The sequence below is a fragment of the Xenopus tropicalis genome, chromosome 3 (genome assembly GCF_000004195.4).
Source record: "Xenopus tropicalis strain Nigerian chromosome 3, UCB_Xtro_10.0, whole genome shotgun sequence".
Taxonomy (NCBI): Eukaryota; Metazoa; Chordata; class Amphibia; order Anura; family Pipidae; genus Xenopus; species Xenopus tropicalis.
Window position 1 is genome coordinate 48786595 of NC_030679.2, and position 20230 is coordinate 48806824.

The 20230-nt window shown below is 39.0% G+C and overlaps 1 protein-coding gene across 4 annotated transcripts in view; it reads left to right on the forward strand.

Moving 5' to 3' along the window:
• The window catches only part of utp20 (UTP20 small subunit processome component), a 69467-nt gene extending 49463 nt beyond the window's left edge, over positions 1-20004 (forward strand). For all 4 annotated transcript variants that reach the window (XM_031898857.1, XM_031898860.1, XM_031898858.1 and 1 more), the window contains 21 exons: positions 149-288; positions 1547-1703; positions 2543-2641; positions 2838-3005; positions 3125-3291; positions 4061-4208; positions 7006-7122; positions 9599-9769; positions 10697-10825; positions 11173-11283; positions 11407-11486; positions 12563-12632; positions 13070-13252; positions 13999-14130; positions 14211-14343; positions 15087-15277; positions 17172-17243; positions 17754-18014; positions 18243-18369; positions 19210-19355; positions 19710-20004. In XM_031898857.1, the coding sequence (XP_031754717.1) occupies positions 149-288; positions 1547-1703; positions 2543-2641; positions 2838-3005; positions 3125-3291; positions 4061-4208; positions 7006-7122; positions 9599-9769; positions 10697-10825; positions 11173-11283; positions 11407-11486; positions 12563-12632; positions 13070-13252; positions 13999-14130; positions 14211-14343; positions 15087-15277; positions 17172-17243; positions 17754-18014; positions 18243-18369; positions 19210-19355; positions 19710-19865 (2958 nt within the window). In that variant the 3' untranslated portion in view covers positions 19866-20004. The remainder of the gene's footprint in view (positions 1-148; positions 289-1546; positions 1704-2542; positions 2642-2837; positions 3006-3124; positions 3292-4060; positions 4209-7005; positions 7123-9598; positions 9770-10696; positions 10826-11172; positions 11284-11406; positions 11487-12562; positions 12633-13069; positions 13253-13998; positions 14131-14210; positions 14344-15086; positions 15278-17171; positions 17244-17753; positions 18015-18242; positions 18370-19209; positions 19356-19709) is intronic.
• The last annotated feature ends 226 nt before the right edge of the window (positions 20005-20230 follow it).

A 20230-nucleotide genomic window follows, 5' to 3' on the forward strand; every position in this document is an offset into this window, starting at 1 on the left:
CCTTAGTTCACTGGGGATATAGCAATAAATTCTGATTTAAAATTAAGAATACAGGGAGGTATGTTACTGGCTTGGCTGGAACATTTTTGTAATACAATATGTTTTCGACCCAGCTATTTATAGTTGAATTTAACATTTTTTTTTGTAGGTTAAAAGAGATGAAGAGCACAAGTCTGTGAAATCCAAAGCAGTGAATGAGGAGGAAGTTGTTAGGGTTCCAATTGCCTTTGCTATGGTAAAACTCATGCAGACTTTGCCACAAGAAGTCATGGAGTCTAATTTACCTAGGTAAAATTACCAGTTTTTTTTTATCAGATTTAAATCATTTTACATAGTAACATAGTAAGTTGGGTTGAAAAAAGACATACGTCCATCACGTTCAACCATAATGACTATATATAACCTGCCTAACTACTAGTTGATCCAGAGGAAGGCAAAAAACCCCATCTGAAGCCTCTCTAAATTTCCCGCAGAGGGGAAAAAATTCCTTCCTGACTCCAAGATGGCAGTTGGACCAGTCCCTGGATCAACTTGTACTGAGAGCTATCTCCCATAACCCTGTATTCCCTCACTTGTACTAAGAGCTATCTCCCCTACCCCTGTATTCCCTCACTTGTACTAAGAGCTATCTCCCATAACCCTGTATTCCCTCACTTGTACTGAGAGCTATCTCCCATAACCCTGTATTCCCTCACTTGTACTGAGAGCTATCTCCCATAACCCTGTATTCCCTCACTTGTACTGAGAGCTATCTCCCATAACCCTGTATTCCCTCACTTGTACTGAGAGCTATCTCCCATAACCCTGTATTCTCTCACTTGCTAAGAATCCATCCTGCCCCTTCTTAAAGTTATATAATGTATCAACTGGCACAACTGATTGAGATTTATCATTTATTTTCTTTTGTTTTTGCCACTACAGCATTTTCAAAAAATTTCTGCTTAGATTGTGTGTAGGTGTTGCTAACCAGTTAAGTCTTGCCTTTGCTTGGTTGTCTACAGCCTTTCTTTAGCTGTCTTTTCACCTCCTGTAATGGGTGAAAAGTCGCCAGCAGAGAGCAGCGTAGCTTTGTGACACAGTGTATGTAACCTGGTATCAAAAGTGGTCAGTAATAAAATAATGCAGGCAAAATGTGTTTTTGGATATAGCAGGGCCCAGTGAACTCTTATTCAGAATAAGTGCAGCTAAATCTCTGGGGCAATATGGTTAGTTTCTTGAATATTGTAGTACCAAACAGAGAAGGAGTGGTGTGTACTACAAAGGAGCAAATATCAAAGTGTAAAAATAGAGGTCACAGCATTGTGATGACACAGTAACGTTGTGGATTTTTCAATGAGCCTCCAAATAGCTTGTTGTAACCAGTATTTGGTGGATAGAAGTAGCGACTCTAAAAAGCTGTCATAGGAATTCCATTGTGCTATGCAGAATGCAAGTGTAAAGGCCCTTTAATGCAACATCTCATATATGATCTTTTTTCATTAACTTAATTCCTGTGTGATCATTTCTACATCTATGAATTGTACTGACTGATTGTTTATGCTTGCAGTATCCTGCTCAAGCTCTGCGTTTTTTTGAGAAACAGAGCACAGGAAATCCGTGATGTTGCCCGTAACACTTTAATTAAAATCATGGAGACCATTGGTGCTCGGTACCTGCACTATGTACTTAAAGAGATGCAATCTGTGCTTGTCAAAGGATACCAGGTAACTATAACATATGCAAGGAGAAGCAACTTTACACCTGCACAATCACCTTTTTAAAATATAAGGAGCCCTTTACTTTACACCTGCCATTGACCAGATTTAGAATACAGGGCCATCGTTGTACTGTCCACATGACTCCCACAAGGCTCATTGTACAATCGTTAGCCCTTTATCTTAATAACAGTATCCTTTTGATATCCTTGTGTCCCTTTTTATAGGAGACACAAGCCACACATGGCGGGTTCTTGGCCTGTGGATAAACTCAGGCAGAGAATCCACCCCTATGTTTAAATCGGCACCTGCACCTGGTTTTATGCCATTATGTTGGCATGGAATGCAGGCACACAGAGAGGATTCTGGCCCTGAAACACGCTAGTATGCATTTCGGAACCAAAATCCACTTGGTGTTCTTGTGCTGAGTGCTGATTCAAGAGTAGGGGCAGATGCTCAGCTTGCATTTATCTGTAGGCAGAGAATCTGCCACGTGTGGCATTACCATTAAACATTTTGTATACTTTGGTCAGTTTTTCCCAAAGACAATTTTCAATTGGTGTTCTGCTGCTCTGCAGTTTGGCATTTAACCTTTTTCTCATTGTTATTGTTCCACTTAATGTAATTTAGCAACCAGCCAGTGACTTGAGAACATATAAAAATCTCTAGGTGACGTTACAAAGAGAAGGATAAAGTATGGAAACGATGATAATAGAAATGCAAACACAAAAAAATTAGACATAACTAGTTGCCAATAGTCACTTTTCCTTCTTGAAATGGCAGCTTCCTTTTTTTTATACCTTATGTGCAAACGAAAAACCTTTTTTCTTTTTTTTTTTTTCTATTAGGTCCATGTTCTGACCTTTACTGTCAGTCTGCTGTTAAAAGGGCTGACTGGCAGCCTAAAGAATGGAGATTTAGATGGCTGCTTGGAAACACTGGTCCAGGTAAATAGAATGGGCTTTGGCTGTACAGATTAATAATCAGTGTGTAAATAGGCACAGTCTGAATAAAGTATGGATGCATGTAAATGCTTCTCTAACACATGTAAAGCCTATATCTATATAAAGCTGCAATAGAAACATTTTACCTTTTTATTTTTATACTACTGTAGTGTATTCTTTTTTGTCTCCCCAATAAAAGATTTTCAATCAGGAGTTGTTTGGGAATATCGCAGAAGAAAAAGAAGTTAAAGGTATTGTTTCAAAAGTAATGGAAGCACGAAGGAGTAAAAGCTACGACTCTTATGAACTCCTTGCTCAGTTTGTTGGAAAAGATCAGGTGGTGAAGCTTATTCTGCCCTTGAAAGAGGTGAATATACAGCAGAGAAAAACAATCATATGTTTTCAGACCTTTAAATGTTCCATTTTATAGGAATCTTTTCAGATATGTATATAATTTGGTAAGTGGGTGTCTGTTTTCATCTTTAGGTTCTGGAGGTGACTACAAGCCTGAAGGTGTCACGTAAAGTGCATGAAGCTTTCCGCCGGATTGTTTTTGGTTTAATCGCCAACACAGGAATGACTGCCCAGCCTGTCCTCTTACTCAGCTATGGGCTCATTAGTGAAAATCTCCCACTAATAACTGAAAAAGAGAAGTAAGCACCTTGTATTGTATGTTATTATTCTGTAGTTGGTTACTAAAGTATCCTTTTTAATAGTAAAAATGGCACTTTTATATTGAATAAACTATGATAGCAGTAGGGGGGTTGTTTATGAAAGAGGTTCCACTGCACTGCAGTCATTATTTTCCTAACATAGCTGCCTTTTGTTAGAGAACTTACACCCTAGTACTGTTTAAGGGTTAATGTAGTAAACAAACCACAAATAACAGTTTGCAGTGAAAACAGTAAACCACAAAAATAGCACTAACAATAAGGAAACACATCAAGGTTTTGGTTGTTTATATACAACCCAAATGTTCCAGTGCTGTTATTTAGTTATGCTTGTTTCAGTGAGACAAAATGGGCAGTGAACTGACTGAGAACATGCAGTGGTGGTTGTTCTGCTGTACATAGGTGGGATGATTTGCCAAGATTGCAACAGTGCAGTTGCCCATAACAACCAATCAGATCTTTGCTTTTCTTTTCTAATTGGTTGTACATTGATCAAAACTAATTTCTTATGGTTTGTTATGGTGCACTGAACAGGTTTAGATTTCTGCGGGGCTACGCGAGGGCGTGATACATCTAATGCAATGGCAGAAGTTTGCTGCAGATCTTGTTACCCGCAGCAGCCAATCAGTTGTTTGCTTTCAAACAGTTTAAACCATGTTATTATCCTCGCAGTGAAAAAGATAATGGCTTCTAGCACATATAGTTTTGTTTAAAATATGGGTAACTGCATGTTATGTTTCTTCTCTTTCAGAAATAGCCGCTCAGAAATGCTTCCTCCAGATCAACGCCTTCAGCCCAAGAGCTGTTTGTTAATTGAGACACCTATACCTCGTGGAGGCCTTAAAGCAGCAGTTAACAGCAAGACCAACCTGCACATCCTTGTAGAGACTGGACTACGGGTTTGTAATCATTGTTTTACAATATATATACAGGTCCTTTTCAAAAAATTAGCATATTGTGATAAAGTTCATTATTTTCTGTAATGTACTGATAAACATTAGACTTTCATATATTTTAGATTCATTACACACAACTGAAGTAGTTCAAGCCTTTTCTTGTTTTAATATTGATGATTGTGGCATACAGCTCATGAAAACCCAAAATTCCTATCTCAAAAAATTAGCATATTTCATCCGCCCAATAAAAGAAAAGTGTTTTTAATACAAAAAAAGTCAACCTTCAAATAATTATGTTCAGTTATGCACTCAATACTTGGTCGGGAATCCTTTTGCAGAAATGACTGCTTCAATGTGACGTGGCATGGAGGCAATCAGCCTGTGGCACTGCTCAGGTGTTATGGAGGCCCAGGATGCTTCAATAGCGGCCTTAAGCTCATCCAGAGTGTTGGGTCTTGTGTCTCTCAACTTTCTCTTCACAATATCCCACAGATTCTCTATGGGGTTCAGGTCAGGAGAGTTGGCAGGCCAATTGAGCACAGTAATACCATGGTCAGTAAACCATTTACCAGTGGTTTTGGCACTGTGAGCAGGTGCCAGGTCATGCTGAAAAATGAAATCTTCATCTCCATAAAGCTTTTCAGCAGATGGAAGCATGAAGTGCTCCAAAATCTCCTGATAGCTAGCTGCATTGACCCTGCCCTTGATAAAACACAGTGGACCAACACCAGCAGCTGACATGGCACCCAGACCATCACTGACTGTGGGTACTTGACACTGGACTTCAGGCATTTTGGCATTTCCCTCTCCCCAGTCTTCCTCCAGACTCTGGCACCTTGATTTCCGAATGACATACTTTGGACCACTGAGCAACAGTCCAGTGCTGCTTCTCTGTAGCCCAGGTCAGGCGCTTCTGCCGCTGTTTCTGGTTCAAAAGTGGCTTGACCTGGGGAATGCAGCACCTGTAGCCCATTTCCTGCACGCGCCTGTACACGGTGGCTCTGGATGTTTCTACTCCAGACTCAGTCCACTGCTTCCGCAGGTCCCCCAAGGTCAGGAATCGGTCCTTCTCCACAATCTTCCTCAGGGCCCAGTCACCTCTTCTCGTTGTGCAGCGTTTTCTGCCACACTTTTTCCTTCCCACAGACTTCCCACTGAGGTGCCTTGATACAGCACTCTGGGAACAGCCTATTTGTTCAGAAATTTCTTTTTGTGTCTTACCCTCTTGCTTGAGGGTGTCAATGATGGCCTTCTGGACAGCAGTCAGGTCGGCAGTCTTACCCATGATTGCGGTTTTGAGTAATGAACCAGGCTGGGAGTTTTTAAAAGCCTCAGGAATCTTTTGCAGGTTTTTAGAGTTAATTTGTTGATTCAGATGATTAGGTTAATAGCTCGTTTAGAGAACCTTTTCATGATATGCTAATTTTTTGAGATAGGAATTTTGGGTTTTCATGAGCTGTATGCCACAATCATCAATATTAAAACAAGAAAAGGCTTGAACTACTTCAGTTGTGTGTAATGAATCTAAAATATATGAAAGTCTAATGTTTATCAGTACATTACAGAAAATAATGAACTTTATCACAATATGCTAATTTTTTGAAAAGGACCTGTATATGTACACCATAGTAAAAGAGGGCACACACACACACATATATATATATAGAGTTCCAGTACTGGAAGCACACCACATACAAAGTGGTAATTGCCCAGGTGCTTGTGCAAAAAATACAAATAAAAGAGCAATGTAGGCCAGCACTCATGGGTCTTTTATGAAATCACACATCAGTAGAAATAAAATTTAAGCAAAAAAATCTTTGTGACTACATGGTTTTTAATTGAATATATATATATATATATCAAACTCAACAGTAGAAAGCACTCAGCTACAGCTACAGCATCAATCAGGTCAGTGATTTATTTCAGCGTACCATCTACGCGTTTCGATCGTCATCAGGATGATAGACTTCACTTCCTGATGACGATCCTGTGGTGATCGAAACGCGTAGATGGTATGCTGAAATAAATCACTGACCTGATTGATGCTGTAGCTGTGAGTGCTTTCTACTGTTGATTTTGATGCATTATTTTTGTCATATATATATACACACACACACACACACACACACACACACACACACACACACACACACACACACACACACACACACACACACACACACACACACACACACACACACACACACACACACACACACACACACACACACACACACACACACACACACACACACACACACACACACACACACACACACACTTGAAGTTAAAGTGGAGTAATGAAATGGAAAGGAATGATATGGAAAGACTGATAAAAAAAAAAGGAAGAAATTCAAAGAAGGGCACAGAAGAAGGGTAACAAGAAGTTTACACAAGTTTACGTGACACATTGTATGGGAAGTAATATATCTGTGGTGCACTGTACTGAGGCAGTATATTTGGGATACACTCTGAGCTGTGTGACCTTGAAGGATTTTTCTAGAATATATGATGTAGCATAGAATATACCACATCTAGCACTAAAATTGCTAGAAAACTTTAGGCTGTGGCCTGAATATGGCTGGCTGGTAACATTCTTTTTAGTACATCAGCAGTTATTTATGTATGTAAACAACAACGATGTTGTGATCAAGGGTGTGGATCTCCTGTTGAGGATCCAGCCCAATAAACATTGCTAATATTTTTTTTTTGTTGAAATAGCAGTTATTTTTTTTGCAAGCTTAATAACACCGGTGAATTGTGGGTACAATTTCTTAATTATCACTAATTTATATTGCAGCTGCTGCACATGAGTTTGAAGAAATCCAAGGTCAATTCTTCTGATGAGCATACATTAGAAATGCTGGATCCCTTTGTGCTAATCCTAATTGGCTGTTTGCAGTCAATGGATGTAAAGGTAATAATAAAATAAAGCTAAGCAACACCTCTAGTCCCCCACCTGAATTAGTGAAGCTACCCATGCCCATTAAAATACCCTTGTTTACAAAGGTTTGCCAGACAAGCTGATATGCCTACCAAGATGGTGTGCCAGTCGCTTTGTTTCTGGGCTGTTCATGAGATTACATTAGGGCCAACCCGATTGGGTTGTGAAGGATGTCATTTTTTCCCCATACCAAGGCCAATAAGCTTCCTATTCTAAGGGTAACCTAGTCAACAGACAGTATGGCCTGTGTGCAACTCTTTTTCAGAACTGTTAAATACCTAAGGGCCAATGATACACGGAGATTTGGGGATACTTAAAATGCCAATTTACCCAGAACTGCACTCTTGTCTACTATAGCCATTGTCTGAAAAAGCTTGTATAAGTGCTTCTCATGCAATAACCACTTGGAAACAAGAAGTGATAAATGCTTTATAAAAGGCACCTAAAATCTCCCTGTGTGTTATTGCCCTAAACGAACAGTAGCACCACATATTTAAAGGTCTTTGGGTACATTTTAATATGATGTACTGTTAGCCAGTGCTTGTAAATAGTGTGTGTTTGCTTTAGAAGCTGTAAGAGGAGTTGCACACATGATAAATATTATATTTATAATATTAGTAGCTCAAGAAAAGTCATCCCTTTTCTGCGTGCAGTGGAAAATAACTGGCTAAAACATGTGCACGAGCTAGTCAGGGTATTGCTGGATGGAAATCTAGTAGAAATTGTCTGAAAACACATGTACTAGCCCTCTCAGGCGCTGCCAAGAAAATGTAATGTTCAGTGGGGGGCTGTAGTGTCCTTTTTTGAAGATAACAAATAAAGTTGTCTTAGGTTATATTTAACCACTTCTAGTTCTAAAGTGGTTGTAACCAGTGGTTACACCTATAGGATGAAAACCTTTCTCCAGTAGAGGACTAGTTCTGTCAAGCAATATTTTATTTGCAGCTGCAGGGCCGACTGATATACATAGTTACATAGGGTTGAAAAAAGACCAGAGTCCATCAAGTAAACCCAGCACACACAACCTATACTTACCAATCTATACTATCACATACATAAACTATATATACAACCACTAGTACTAACTGTAAGGATTAGTATCACAATAGCCTTGTATACTATACTTGTTCAAGAACTCATCCAGCCCCCTCTTAAAGGCATTAACAGAATCTGCCATTACCACATCTCTAGGAAGGGTATTCCACAACCTCACTGCCTCACCGTGGAAAACCACCTACGCTGCTTTAAATGGAAGCTCCGTTCCTCTAATCTAAAGGGGTGACCTCTGGTGCGCTGATTGTTTTTATGGGAAAACACAACACCTGCCTATAATCCCCTCTAATGTACTTGTACAGAGTAATCATGTCCCCTCGCAAGCGCCTCTTTTCCAGAGAAAACAACCCCAACCTCGACAGTCTAACCTCATAGGTTAAATCTTCCATCCCCTTTACCAGTTTAGTTGCAGTCTCTGCACTCTCTCCAGCTCATTAATAGCCTTCTTAAGGACTGGAGCCCAAAACTGCACTGCATACTCAAGGTGAGGCCTTACCAGGGACCTGTAAAATTATGTTTTCATCCCTTGAGTCAATGCCCTTTTTTATACAAGTCAGCACTTTATTTGCTTTAGTAGCCACAGAATGACACTGCCTGGAATTAGACAACTTGTTATCTACAAAAACCCCTAGATCCTTCTTCATTAAGGATCCCCCCAACAAACTACCATTCAGTAGATAGTTCGTGTTTATATTATTTCTGCCATAGTGCACATATTTTTAGTTTTTGGTGTTACTATCTCTTTAACCTTTTTTCGTGGTTCCTTTTTGCTGCTAGAAAGTATTAACAATCCAAGAGGCTGTATGGAGCCTTCGTAGAGATGTTCTGGCACTCCCACCCAGCCTGTAGCTTTCTTTTTAACCACAAAGGATATACCACTCCCCTGTGGTCAGTCATCACCTTTTTCCCTTCATTCTTTAAGCCTCTCCCCTCTGGTCAAATATCACCCTTTTCTTTACATTCCTTAAGTCCTATATCATATATTTTCCTATACCTGCATTCATCTGCTCTACAACAAACTGTTCTTCTTTGTTTTCTGTATTACTTGTAAATCATAAAAGTGTACATTTTGTACCTCATTATTGTTGTTATATCAGTACCAAAGCATTATAGAAACCCCCCATCCTTTTTGAATGTTCTTTATTATAGTGCACAGTAGTATATACACACAGAAGTAGGCATTGCGTTTCTGAAGCCTGGGTGACAGCACATTGGCTCTGTGGGAAAGGTGTTCATGGGGAAGCCATTTATCTGGTTTTCACTGAAAGGCCCAAATCCTAATCCAACCCTGAGGCCCCAATGTACTTTATGTCTGAAGCTTTAGTAGCAACAAGAGCCAATATTCCAGTAGTAGCTGAGATAAGCTGTTTTAATATGTACATTTGGGTTTTTGCAGGTTATCACTGGAGCATTGCAGTCTTTCATCTGGATCCTAAAGTTTCCTTTGCCTTCCCTTAAAACCAACACAGTGGAACTGATCAAACAGCTCTTTCTGCTGCTGAAGGATTACGCAAAAGCTGGAGTAGCCAAAGGGCAGAATTTCCACTTGGTTGTTAACTGCTTCAAGGTGAGAATTTCACCTTTTCTTTGATTTCTGGCCACCGACATTGCCTCCTTTTGAAACAGCAGATCAGTAGCAATTATTTACCTACACAAGTGCAGTGTGCAAAGTGCAATTCTGGATGCAATTTGCAAAGTTTTTTTACCCGGAATGCTGTTACAGGCACAAAAGTCCAAATGCCATCATTTCCTGCACTCGGTGTCAGCTAATTCATTTGCCTCACATTGACTCTGCCTGCAGTGTGATACCAGAAGCTACCAGGATTCCTCCCAGCACTTGTTTGTGATTCACCTTAACAAACTGGAAGGGGGAGAAATGGGGTTTGATACTAGAAGCTTGTTTGGATGCACATTCCTTTAATAATAGCATTAATTTGCACAGCAACTGCATCCATATTAACTCAACCACATCTGTTGTTGTGGTCATAATAGTGTCCTTGGTAAATGCTGCTTACTGACTAACCAAGTATATTACTAGACCTGGAGCAAACCTTTTGTCTGATATTACATTGCCTTTAGTTGGTTTATAGTAATGCTATAAAATATGATACCCAATGTGTACATTATATTGATACTTTGCCAATTTTCAGGAGTGGAGGGTATTATCAAGTAATGTGTTTTCCCTTGGAATTGTGCCCTACCCCTTCAGCAGCTGGATCTAAGGCAGGTACTGCTGCCTACCAGTAGCTCCAGTCCTGCTGCAAGGGAAAAGTGTTTGTATTTTGGTACTTCATAAACCTGAAAGTTTTATAAGACTGATAAGGTCAGAAATAGTATATTGTTTTTAGTATGAGTCCTGGTGCTCAGTAGGAATATAATTTAGCTTGGCTGTAGGCCAAAGCCATTAATAGATCAGACAAGAAAAGTGCCCAGACACCTAGCTTTCTGACACACTGGGCTCCCACGCCAATAATAAGTATCCTTTACTCTGCAGTGCGTTACCATACTGGTGAAACACACGAAGGGTGAAATTACAGAGAAGCAGCTGCAAGTGTTACTGGGCTATGCGGAGGAAGATCTGTACGATTCATCACGACAGGCTACTGCCTTCGGCTTATTAAAGGTAGGCATATGTAATGTATCTTTGGAGAATGTGCAAAAACATTTCTATTTGTAAATATAGTTAGTAAATAATAAATGCCCTTCTATGGTTGGCCTTCTCTTTTCCTATAGTTATAAAACTTCTTGATAACCTCTTATAGTATAAACCATTATAGAAGCTATCATTTGTGAATGGGCAACATACTAGCCCACTTTAGCACAAATTTAGCTCTAGTTTTCAAATATTATCATTGCCCTTCTTATATGTTAAATATAACATATTCTTCTCTGACTTTTGCGAATAACTGGGATTTGTCCTCTGGGAAATTTTCTAATGACTGTATCTGTGTTCCTCTGATTATTCTAAAGGCCATTGTATCAAGGAAGGTGATTGTTCCTGAGATTGACGAGGTGATGCAGAAAGTAGCCAAGTTAGCAGTGACTGGGCAGAGCGAACAAGTCAGAGTCCAATGTCGGCAGGTAAAGGGAACCATGCACTTGTGTTAGTAGAAGTGAGATGACAAGATGTACAGTATGTGCAGTGCTGCCAGTTACTATTGGACTGAATCCATCCTCTAATGTGCCCTAAAATTTTTCTTACAGATTTACTTGAAGTACCTTCTTGACTATCCTCTTGGGGTAAAATTAAAAACGAATTTGGAGTTTATAATTGCACAGCTAAAGTAAGTGTATGTTCACCCCTTGGAATGAACTGCTTTTGGGTTGCTTATATTACTCCTTATGAGCAGCAGATATGAATGTACAGTTCTGTGCACACGTAGAGCTGTATATATAAGATGTATTGCTATATTGCATGTTAACGTCAGTATGTTTGATCAACATGCTTCTCTGGCCAGTACAAGATAATATTGGGAAATGCATAGATGAAGTTGCACAAATGTCTCCAGGGTTTAATATGTTTTAATGTGCCTCATAAAAACGGTGTCGAATGTTACTGGCTCCATAATAATGTACATGGTTGTTTTGTTTGGTTGCTGTGAATCTCACTCATTAAAATGTGAGAGTAAAATTTTTTTTACAAGTTGCAATGCTTAGGGAAGAGTGGTGCAAAAAGCAAACTTATAGTGAGTTGAGTTGATTGTGTTGCAGCATATTTATCAAAGGGTGAAGAGATCTCTTAGGTAGAAACTACTCCAAAATCATTTTCATTGGAATGGCTCTAGACTACTATTAAAGATATATGTGGATTATTGTCTATTCTGCCTTTAATAAAAATGTGCCAGAGTGTGGTAGTTTCTAAAGAGTGTGGTTGACTGTAGCCACACAGCTGCTGTATCCCAGCCTTGCAACCTGTAATGTTTCAACATGACCTATCAAACTGAGCATTGTTAAATCTAAAGGTTAGAGACCTCCAACCTGCTTCACTACAGATGAGTTAAAGTCCAGTTTGCTGGAATATCTTTGGAAGCATACAGGGGTCGTTTACTTTTAAGTTAACTTAAAATGTCATTGTTATTGTTACTTTTTATTACTTATCTTTCTATTCAGTTCCCCTCCTATTCATAGTCCTGCCAAATAGGATCCAAATTACCCTGGTAACCAGTGTTTTGAATAAGCAAAAGGCAAAATAATTTAAAAAACAACAAACAATAAAAACTGACGACCAATTACAGATCATCCCAGAATATCTCTTTACATTAAAGGCGAATAACCCAAGTTACCTTTATATTACAAACTAGTAACCTTCCTTTGGTATTTCTCAATTCTAACAATTAAGTGTTTGTTCCTTTTGGTGCAGCTATGAATATGAAACTGGAAGAGAGTCTGCTTTGGAAATGATGGCTTACCTTTTCCAGGCATTCCCAGAAGTAAGTGTCACTGCGCTGTCTCCATGTACTGCAATATATTGTATAAGCGTAATCTTAAGTAATATATTTCTGCAAAGCCTATCATCTTCCCGGAGGGGGTCCAGTAACTTTGTTTTCTGTCACTGTCATTATTTTGTAACTTTGTACCGACACAAAATAGATGTAAGGAAGCCAAAACTGTAAATAATGGAATCCATGTTTTGCATCATGCCATGATTTTTGTCCTTGTGGATTTATCACATATATACTGTCATGTAGTTCACTGGCCTTCTATCCTCTGAAAACCCTCAAGGACAAATGGATTGGGAAATGTGAGCCATTACAGTAGGGGTTTTAGGCCTCTACCAAAATTACTTGACCTACAATTCTGGTTCTTTGTATTTGGCATATTTATTTCTGGTGAAAAATGATACTAAAGCTTATATTTTTATTTACAGAGCATTCTCAACCAGTTCTGTGGACTTCTATTTGTCCCCATTGTTTTGCTGATGGTTAATGATGACTCCCCTAAGTGTAAAAAAATGGCTGCTCTGGCAGGGAAATCCCTTTTAAGTAAAATCAATCTTCAGAAGAAGGATCTGATGTTCTCCTTGGTCACTCAGTGGCTTTCTAATGAAAAGGTAAGTGCGCTTGCTGAGCCATTGCAGTCATGGTCAGAGGGAAAGATTGCAGGGTAGGGCTGCTGTGATCAGAAACCACAAGATCATTTTTAATTTTTCTGTGGGAATCTGTTTATGCCCCTAACGGTTTCAGTTGGGTTATTTTTAGCACATATGAGCACAAATATCAGGCTGTTTTGGCAGCACGACTGACCCATGGAGTGTTCGCACTCAAGTTTCCATCAAGCTGGCATGGCACCATTGTGTAAAAATACACTTTGTTGGTTTTCACTGGGAGAATCTACACTCCAGCTGAGGGTGACAGAGGAAAAATGGTTTCTGGAAAAAAAAAAAAAAAAAGTTCCCAAAATTCTTTTTCTGCAACATATTTTCACTGAGCCCCCACCTCAGGCTCAGGGATGATAGAGATATTCCTCTGTATGTAGCCTTAAAGTGCTGCCAGAGATTAGCATGTCAAATCTATTGATATGAATAGACACTATTACAGCATTCTGTAATTCTCCTCATTTATCATCCACTAACCTATGGGCAATTTGGCCAACTATTACTACCCTAGCTGGCTGTATGTGAGTTCCATGTCCCTTCAGTGATATTTGACTTTCAAAGGATGTTGAGCAAATTGTTCAGTTCCTTGTATCCTGCTAGTGGAATAACAAATAATAGGCAGGCCCATAGCTGACAGGAGAGAACCAACAATGTCTCACTGCCTCTTCATCATATGCTTCTCTTCATATTGTCTGTCACAGTCTGCTCACAAAAGATTAGGAGCCCAAACATGTGGTTTATTTGTTGAAGCTGAAGGCGTTGAATTCGAGAGGAGACTGGAGCCTGTCCTTACCACCATTGAAAAAGAAATTAACCCTGTTATGTTTGAGGATGTAAGTAAATCACATTTTAATAGATTCAGAGCATTTCCCCTCTATTTGCTGTGACTCAATGGATATTTTGTCTATTGCAGCTAAAAGAAGAGACTGAAGAAAAGGCAGCGGATAGATTGCTGTTTAGTTTTCTTACATTAATTACTAAGCTGATTAAGGAATGCAACGTTACCCAGTTATCAAAGTGCCAAGAGATTATGGTTGTAATACTTGGTAAGTAAGACTATTAATCATTACTGAGTTTGGCCATCTTGCTAAAAAAAAATAACTTTCAGCACACTTCCAATCACATGGAATATTATTATAAAAGTTCCTTCCAATAGGTCCTTTGTTTTGTTAGGATGGTCCCTAATTCTTTTAGGGGCAGAGGGTGGGAATCAAGTCTGTACATTTTAGAGCTCAGCAACATGGGCTTTACCCGCTGCCAGCCTTTATTTCTATTGCTGTTTCAGGTGACATGCATGCACATAACAGTGAAATCTGAACCACAAAAGCCTTTGAGAGCTATATTTTTATAAAAGTGATAATTTCATGCAAGGTTTACCTTTGAGTGCCAATGAAAGACAGCCTCCTAAAAAGAAAATCCATGTTTGTTGTAATTTTGTGTTCACCATGAAATATTGCAATTTTACTGGCAAAATCCATGGCATTAGGTAAAGTAAGGAAACATACAGTATTTGTGTTGAATGCAAAATAAAAGAAAAATAATCTTATGCCAGTGCCTAAAATCCATCTCATGGAACTTATTGTGACTTTTTCTGGCCTCGGAATTTAAAGAGGGGTGTAATATTTTATAAGTGATCACAGACTGTGCCAGTACTTGATAAACATTTCTCCCCCTTTGTTGAAAAGGCTCCTGATATATCTATTCTTTATAATCAGGGAGCAGTTCTGCTAGTCTGTTTCACACGTGGCATTTACTTAACTAACCTCACTTGCTCTGTTCAACATTTCAGCCCATGTTCAGTCTCATTTGTGGTATCCTCATAGCTGGGTCTGGCTCACCTCATCCCAGATCTTTGGATTGCTTTTTGCCTTACAAAAGCCAGAAGATCTTGTCAGTAAATGGATGAACAAAAAGCCGGGTAAAAAAGCCACACAGGAAGCATTATCTTGCTCGTTCTTAGTGGAACATCTGGATGTAAAGGTAAAAAATAACTAAACATTTTCACTACAGTCCATTTCATCTAATGACTCTAAGCAGCTTTATTCTATACTAATTGAACACCTCTGTTATAGACTTTAGAAAGTCTCTGCAACCAAAGGGTCAGACATCTGCTTCATTTCCATATCTGATTTGTTCACTACTGGTCATTTTGTGCCTTTATTTTTGGTTTTGCATCTTCACTTGCATGCAGGCACACACAGCAGAGAGGAGGTCGGCCCACAAATGGCTGCTTTCTCATTTTTAAAACGTGAGCATTTACCACAAATAAGTTCAACCACTCTCTTTTAGTTCCTATGGGTTTTTTAGAAGCATGTTTATTTACAGTATGTAAAAGATAGAGTTCACCATGTTATAAATATGCTTCCCATAGAAATTACATTTATTTTCTGTTATTTATATAGTGCCAACACATTTTCCTTTTACAGAGATTATTCATCATTTACACCAGCCCCTGCCCCTGCCCCAGAGGAGCTTACAATCCAACATCCCTATCACATTCACACACACTATGGACTATGACTATGTCAATTTAGTCAGAAGTCAGTTAATGTTTTGGAGTGTGTGAGGAAACCTGAGTACCCGGAGAAAACTCATGCAGACATATGGAGAACATACAATCTCATTGCAGATAGTGCCCTGGCTGGGATTGACCTCAGGACTCCCAGCTACAAGGCAGAAGTGCTAATTGCTGAACCACCATGCTGCCCATGAATAGAAAGTGGTTGAGCTCTTATCTCACATTTTGATAAATCTGCCCCTTTGTGTATCTATTGTATTATTTCCACTATATAGCACTATTCCACAAGAGAGAACCTTCAACCATTTGTTTAACTGAGTTTTCTCATGCAACACTTTAGGCCTAGTAAAACTGCAAAAAGCACTGTAAATAGATGATTTGATTGTTTTGCTTATGTGACTTTGCACACGGGATTCTTCTTACCATGAAAGACCATAACCTGGCAACAGATGTGAGGCAGGCATTTGGGAACATAAATTGTGAGGGTTTTATTGGAAAGAAGCTCTGGAAATAACAGGAAGTAGCCTGTGTGTGTTTTTATGTAATATGTAGGTGTGTAAATATTTTACTGACTCTAAAATTAGTACTTGCAAATATGAAAAAATGAGTGTATTTTCCATGTTACAAACTGTGTCTGTTATGGCACCCTCAGCTGTTCAGTATTACCATGTTATATTTAATGTACTAATAGTTCTTACATTCACATTCAAACTGACCATCTGACTGGTCCTTAGCCTCAAACTTCTAATGGTTAGCAGCCTGTGCTAAATAAATGATGGTACATACTGTATATGTTATGGGGGTTTGTCCTACTTTATCTGTCATTTCACCTGCTTACCGCTGGCGGTTGCACTGAGCTGCAAGGACCCACATTTGCTGCACCTTTATTGTGGGATGTAGGCAGGGAGCTCGGTTGAGTTTTCTGGAGAACAAACCAATTTTCAAGGCACGGACTCCCCTGCAGTATGGTGAGATTGGTAAAGTCCAACCATAAGAGAAAGCCCAGATAAAATTAATTACAATTATTGCTTTCCATTAAAAGACTTAAATGGCATTAAAAGGCAAAAGTGGCTACCTGTGTATATGCCATCCCATGTCATGACAGTATGTGACAGGATTCTGGCCTAGATACTGTAGTTAGTTAAACTTCATGTCATATTCCCTGGGCAGTATCAGAAGAGGCACAAGTTGCAGTTTCTTTTTGCGATTTTCAATTTGCTTTTAAATATATCACTTAATAAATATTTTTACTGTCATGATGCTCATTTCAAATAGGGATTCATACAGATTATTGATACCATAGTTAGCAATGCAATGCTGCCCCTTACATAGCATATTTGGGTGTTTTATTTCCAGATGAAAGACCTCGCTCTGGCTTTCTGCCATCAGCTGCAGTCAAAATTCCTTGACCAGGCTCTGGGAGAACAGGTATGACATTTAATGACCCTTCTTGGCCTTTTTATAGGTTTGGGGATATTTCATTATACTGGCATAGCTGATGTCGAAAAAAAACCCAAAAATGCAATCACATTATGTTAAGATAAATACCAAGAAACTGTGTATTTATTAGTATTCTACATTTGTAAGCCTCAGCACAAAAAATGCACTTTTCATAGGGTGAAATGATTTTCGCTAAAGGCCAAATACTTATTTTGATTGGTTGGTAGCCATACAGATTTATAAAATGTATTAATTCAGCTTTCTAACCATTCTGATGTATAATAAGATGTAAACATAACATGGCTGGCAATCAGACTTCCTGCTCCATGGTTGTTTTGGAGGAAACACCAAATCCATTTCTCAAGGCATGTCAAACCCTGCAACTAGCTGTGAATTACCGTACCCAGTGCCCTTAGCCAACCTTTGCTGAACTGAATATTTTACATTTACAGACTTGCGATTCTATGTTGTAATGATAGAAATCGTTTTTATGTTTAGATCATTAAGAATTTGCTTTTTGTGGCCAAAGTTATTTACCTCCTTGCCCCTGGCGTGGAACCTACCCAAACTAGTAATGGGGAAATGGATAGTGAAACAAATAAGGATGCTGTATCTGGGGAAGAGGATGATGATGCTGGTGATGAAGAGGCAAAGAAGGACAAAGAGGATGAGAAAAAAGCTACGCTGCTTTGGTTGATGAAGAGACTGACCATCTTAGCAAAAAGAGAAGCTGCCTATACGCCAAAAAACCCATTAAAGGTGAATTTTAATTGCTTCTGTTACAGAGATAAACTAGGGTTGTCCCATGTAAAGGATCAGCATTTCCCCACCAGACTCGGCTCTAAACCTGCTCCATTTCCTGGTGTATAACTGCACTAAATGATGTGAAGTGGAGGCAGTCCTCAAACTGCACTCAGAGCTGCTTCGAGGGGAATGTGTCTGGCTAAAAATGGTCACATGACAAGCTCTCTCTTTGTATCCCTACAGAGAACATGCATTTTCAAGTTCCTTGGAGCGTGCGCAGTAGATCTGGGAAAGGAAAGACTGAAGCCTTTTCTCCTAACCATTTTAACCCCCCTTTTCAGAGAACTTAGCAGCACCTATTCAGAACAAGGTAATATACGTGGCATCCTTCCCATCCAGCAAAGGGGCATTCTATATTTTTTATAATGGTGACAGGAAGCCAGTAGCCCTCCAGATCTTACTTAATCATGGTTCCAAGAAGCCCCCTGAATGCCTGTAGGTAGGATGGTGAGAGTTCAACAACATCTAAAGTAGCTGCCAAGAACCACATGGTATAAAGAGGTTTTTTTGTAAAGAATATACAAGTGTTTGTAGTTGCTAAGGTGGTCTGTCTCCAAAGCGGAACTATTAGACACCCTGTCTCACTTGTAGATGTAGAGTACAGGTATGAGACCTGTTATCCAGAATGTTTGGGATCTGATGTTTGCTGGATAAGGGGTCTTTCCATAATTTGCATCACAACAATTTGTCTACCAAAAAATAATGTGGTTTTGCCACCAATATGGATTCATTCAGCTTAGTTACCATCAAGTACAAGGTAGTGTTTTATTATTACAGAGAAAAAAGCAATCAGTTTCAAAAATGTCATTTATTTACTTAAAATGCAATCTATGTGAAATGGCTTCCTGTAATTCAGAGCTTTCTGGAGAATGGGTCTCTAAATATCAGATCCCGTACCTGTACAATAAAAAAAAAATACATGGACCTTTGAACTGATGGTTTGGGATTTGATGCATTCTGTGTTCTGCTGCTCCTTTTGAGTTCTTAGTCTTTTGTAATTATTGCATAAATTAATAATAATTTTTTCAATAAAGTAAGTTTTCACCCCAAAACCGACTGATAATTTAAAGTCGGCTAATAAATCTGACCTGATGCTGAGTTTAGTCTGAACAAGGCAGAACCCACATTCACTTATTCCTTTCCTTTTCAGACCCAACTTTGAAGAACTTAGCCCAAGAAATCATAGATCTTCTAAAGAGCTTAATTGGGCTGGAGGAGTTTTCTTTAGCATTTGCATCTGTGCAGAAACAAGCCACCCAGAAGAGGGTGATGCGGAAAAAACAGAAAGCACTTCAGGTAAAAGATAAGGGCCAGAGCAAAATATCAGATCCAGCCATTAATCATCTAGAAGATGCTGCCAGGCTATAGTATTCTGTTGCACCACCAGGTCCAAAGGAGTACCAAACAGAAAATCCGTACATAAATATTAATATCAGCAAAAAGCCATAACTCTTTACTTCTTTAATGCCTCTCTAATTACAGGCAAAGTCTCTGGGCACTATCTCTTGCTGCCCTGGTACCTGACTCTGCATCTCTAGGTCTGGGGCAGAGACTTGTCTAAGGTCCATAAGACATAACTATGTATTCAAATATCATAAGGATTTAAGCTTTATTTAATGAAGAATATTTCTGTGTCCTGTTTTATTTCAGGCTGTAGCAAATCCTGAAGTGGCAGCTAAAAAGAAGTTGAAGAAACACAAAAACAAAATTGAGGCCAAGAAAAGGAAGATTGAGTTTCTACGCCCTGGATATAAAGCCAAGAGATCCCGCAGCCACACGCTGAAAGATTTAGCAATGGTGGAATAAATATGGGACTATTTATCGATTCTGGGCCAACCTTGCCTTAGAAAAAGACTGAAATGCCAGTGTTTGGAAATATTCTCCAATGTACAGTTTATTGTACTAATACCTTTTGTAATTAAATATTCGTAACTTCATAAATCAACAGTGTCAGTGTTTGTCCATTGAGTCTGCAGGAAGATTGCATTACGGTGTAATGTAAAGTATTCAGTCTTGAGATTCAGAGGGAGGAAAATGGGCTCAATGACTTCTTCCACTCATAGTAGGGTGCGGGCACTTGCAGTCAGTATAGTAGAATATTTGCCAATATATACATGGTTTTTGTTTTTTTATAGATAGTACAAGATATTTGTTGTCATTACTAGCAATTT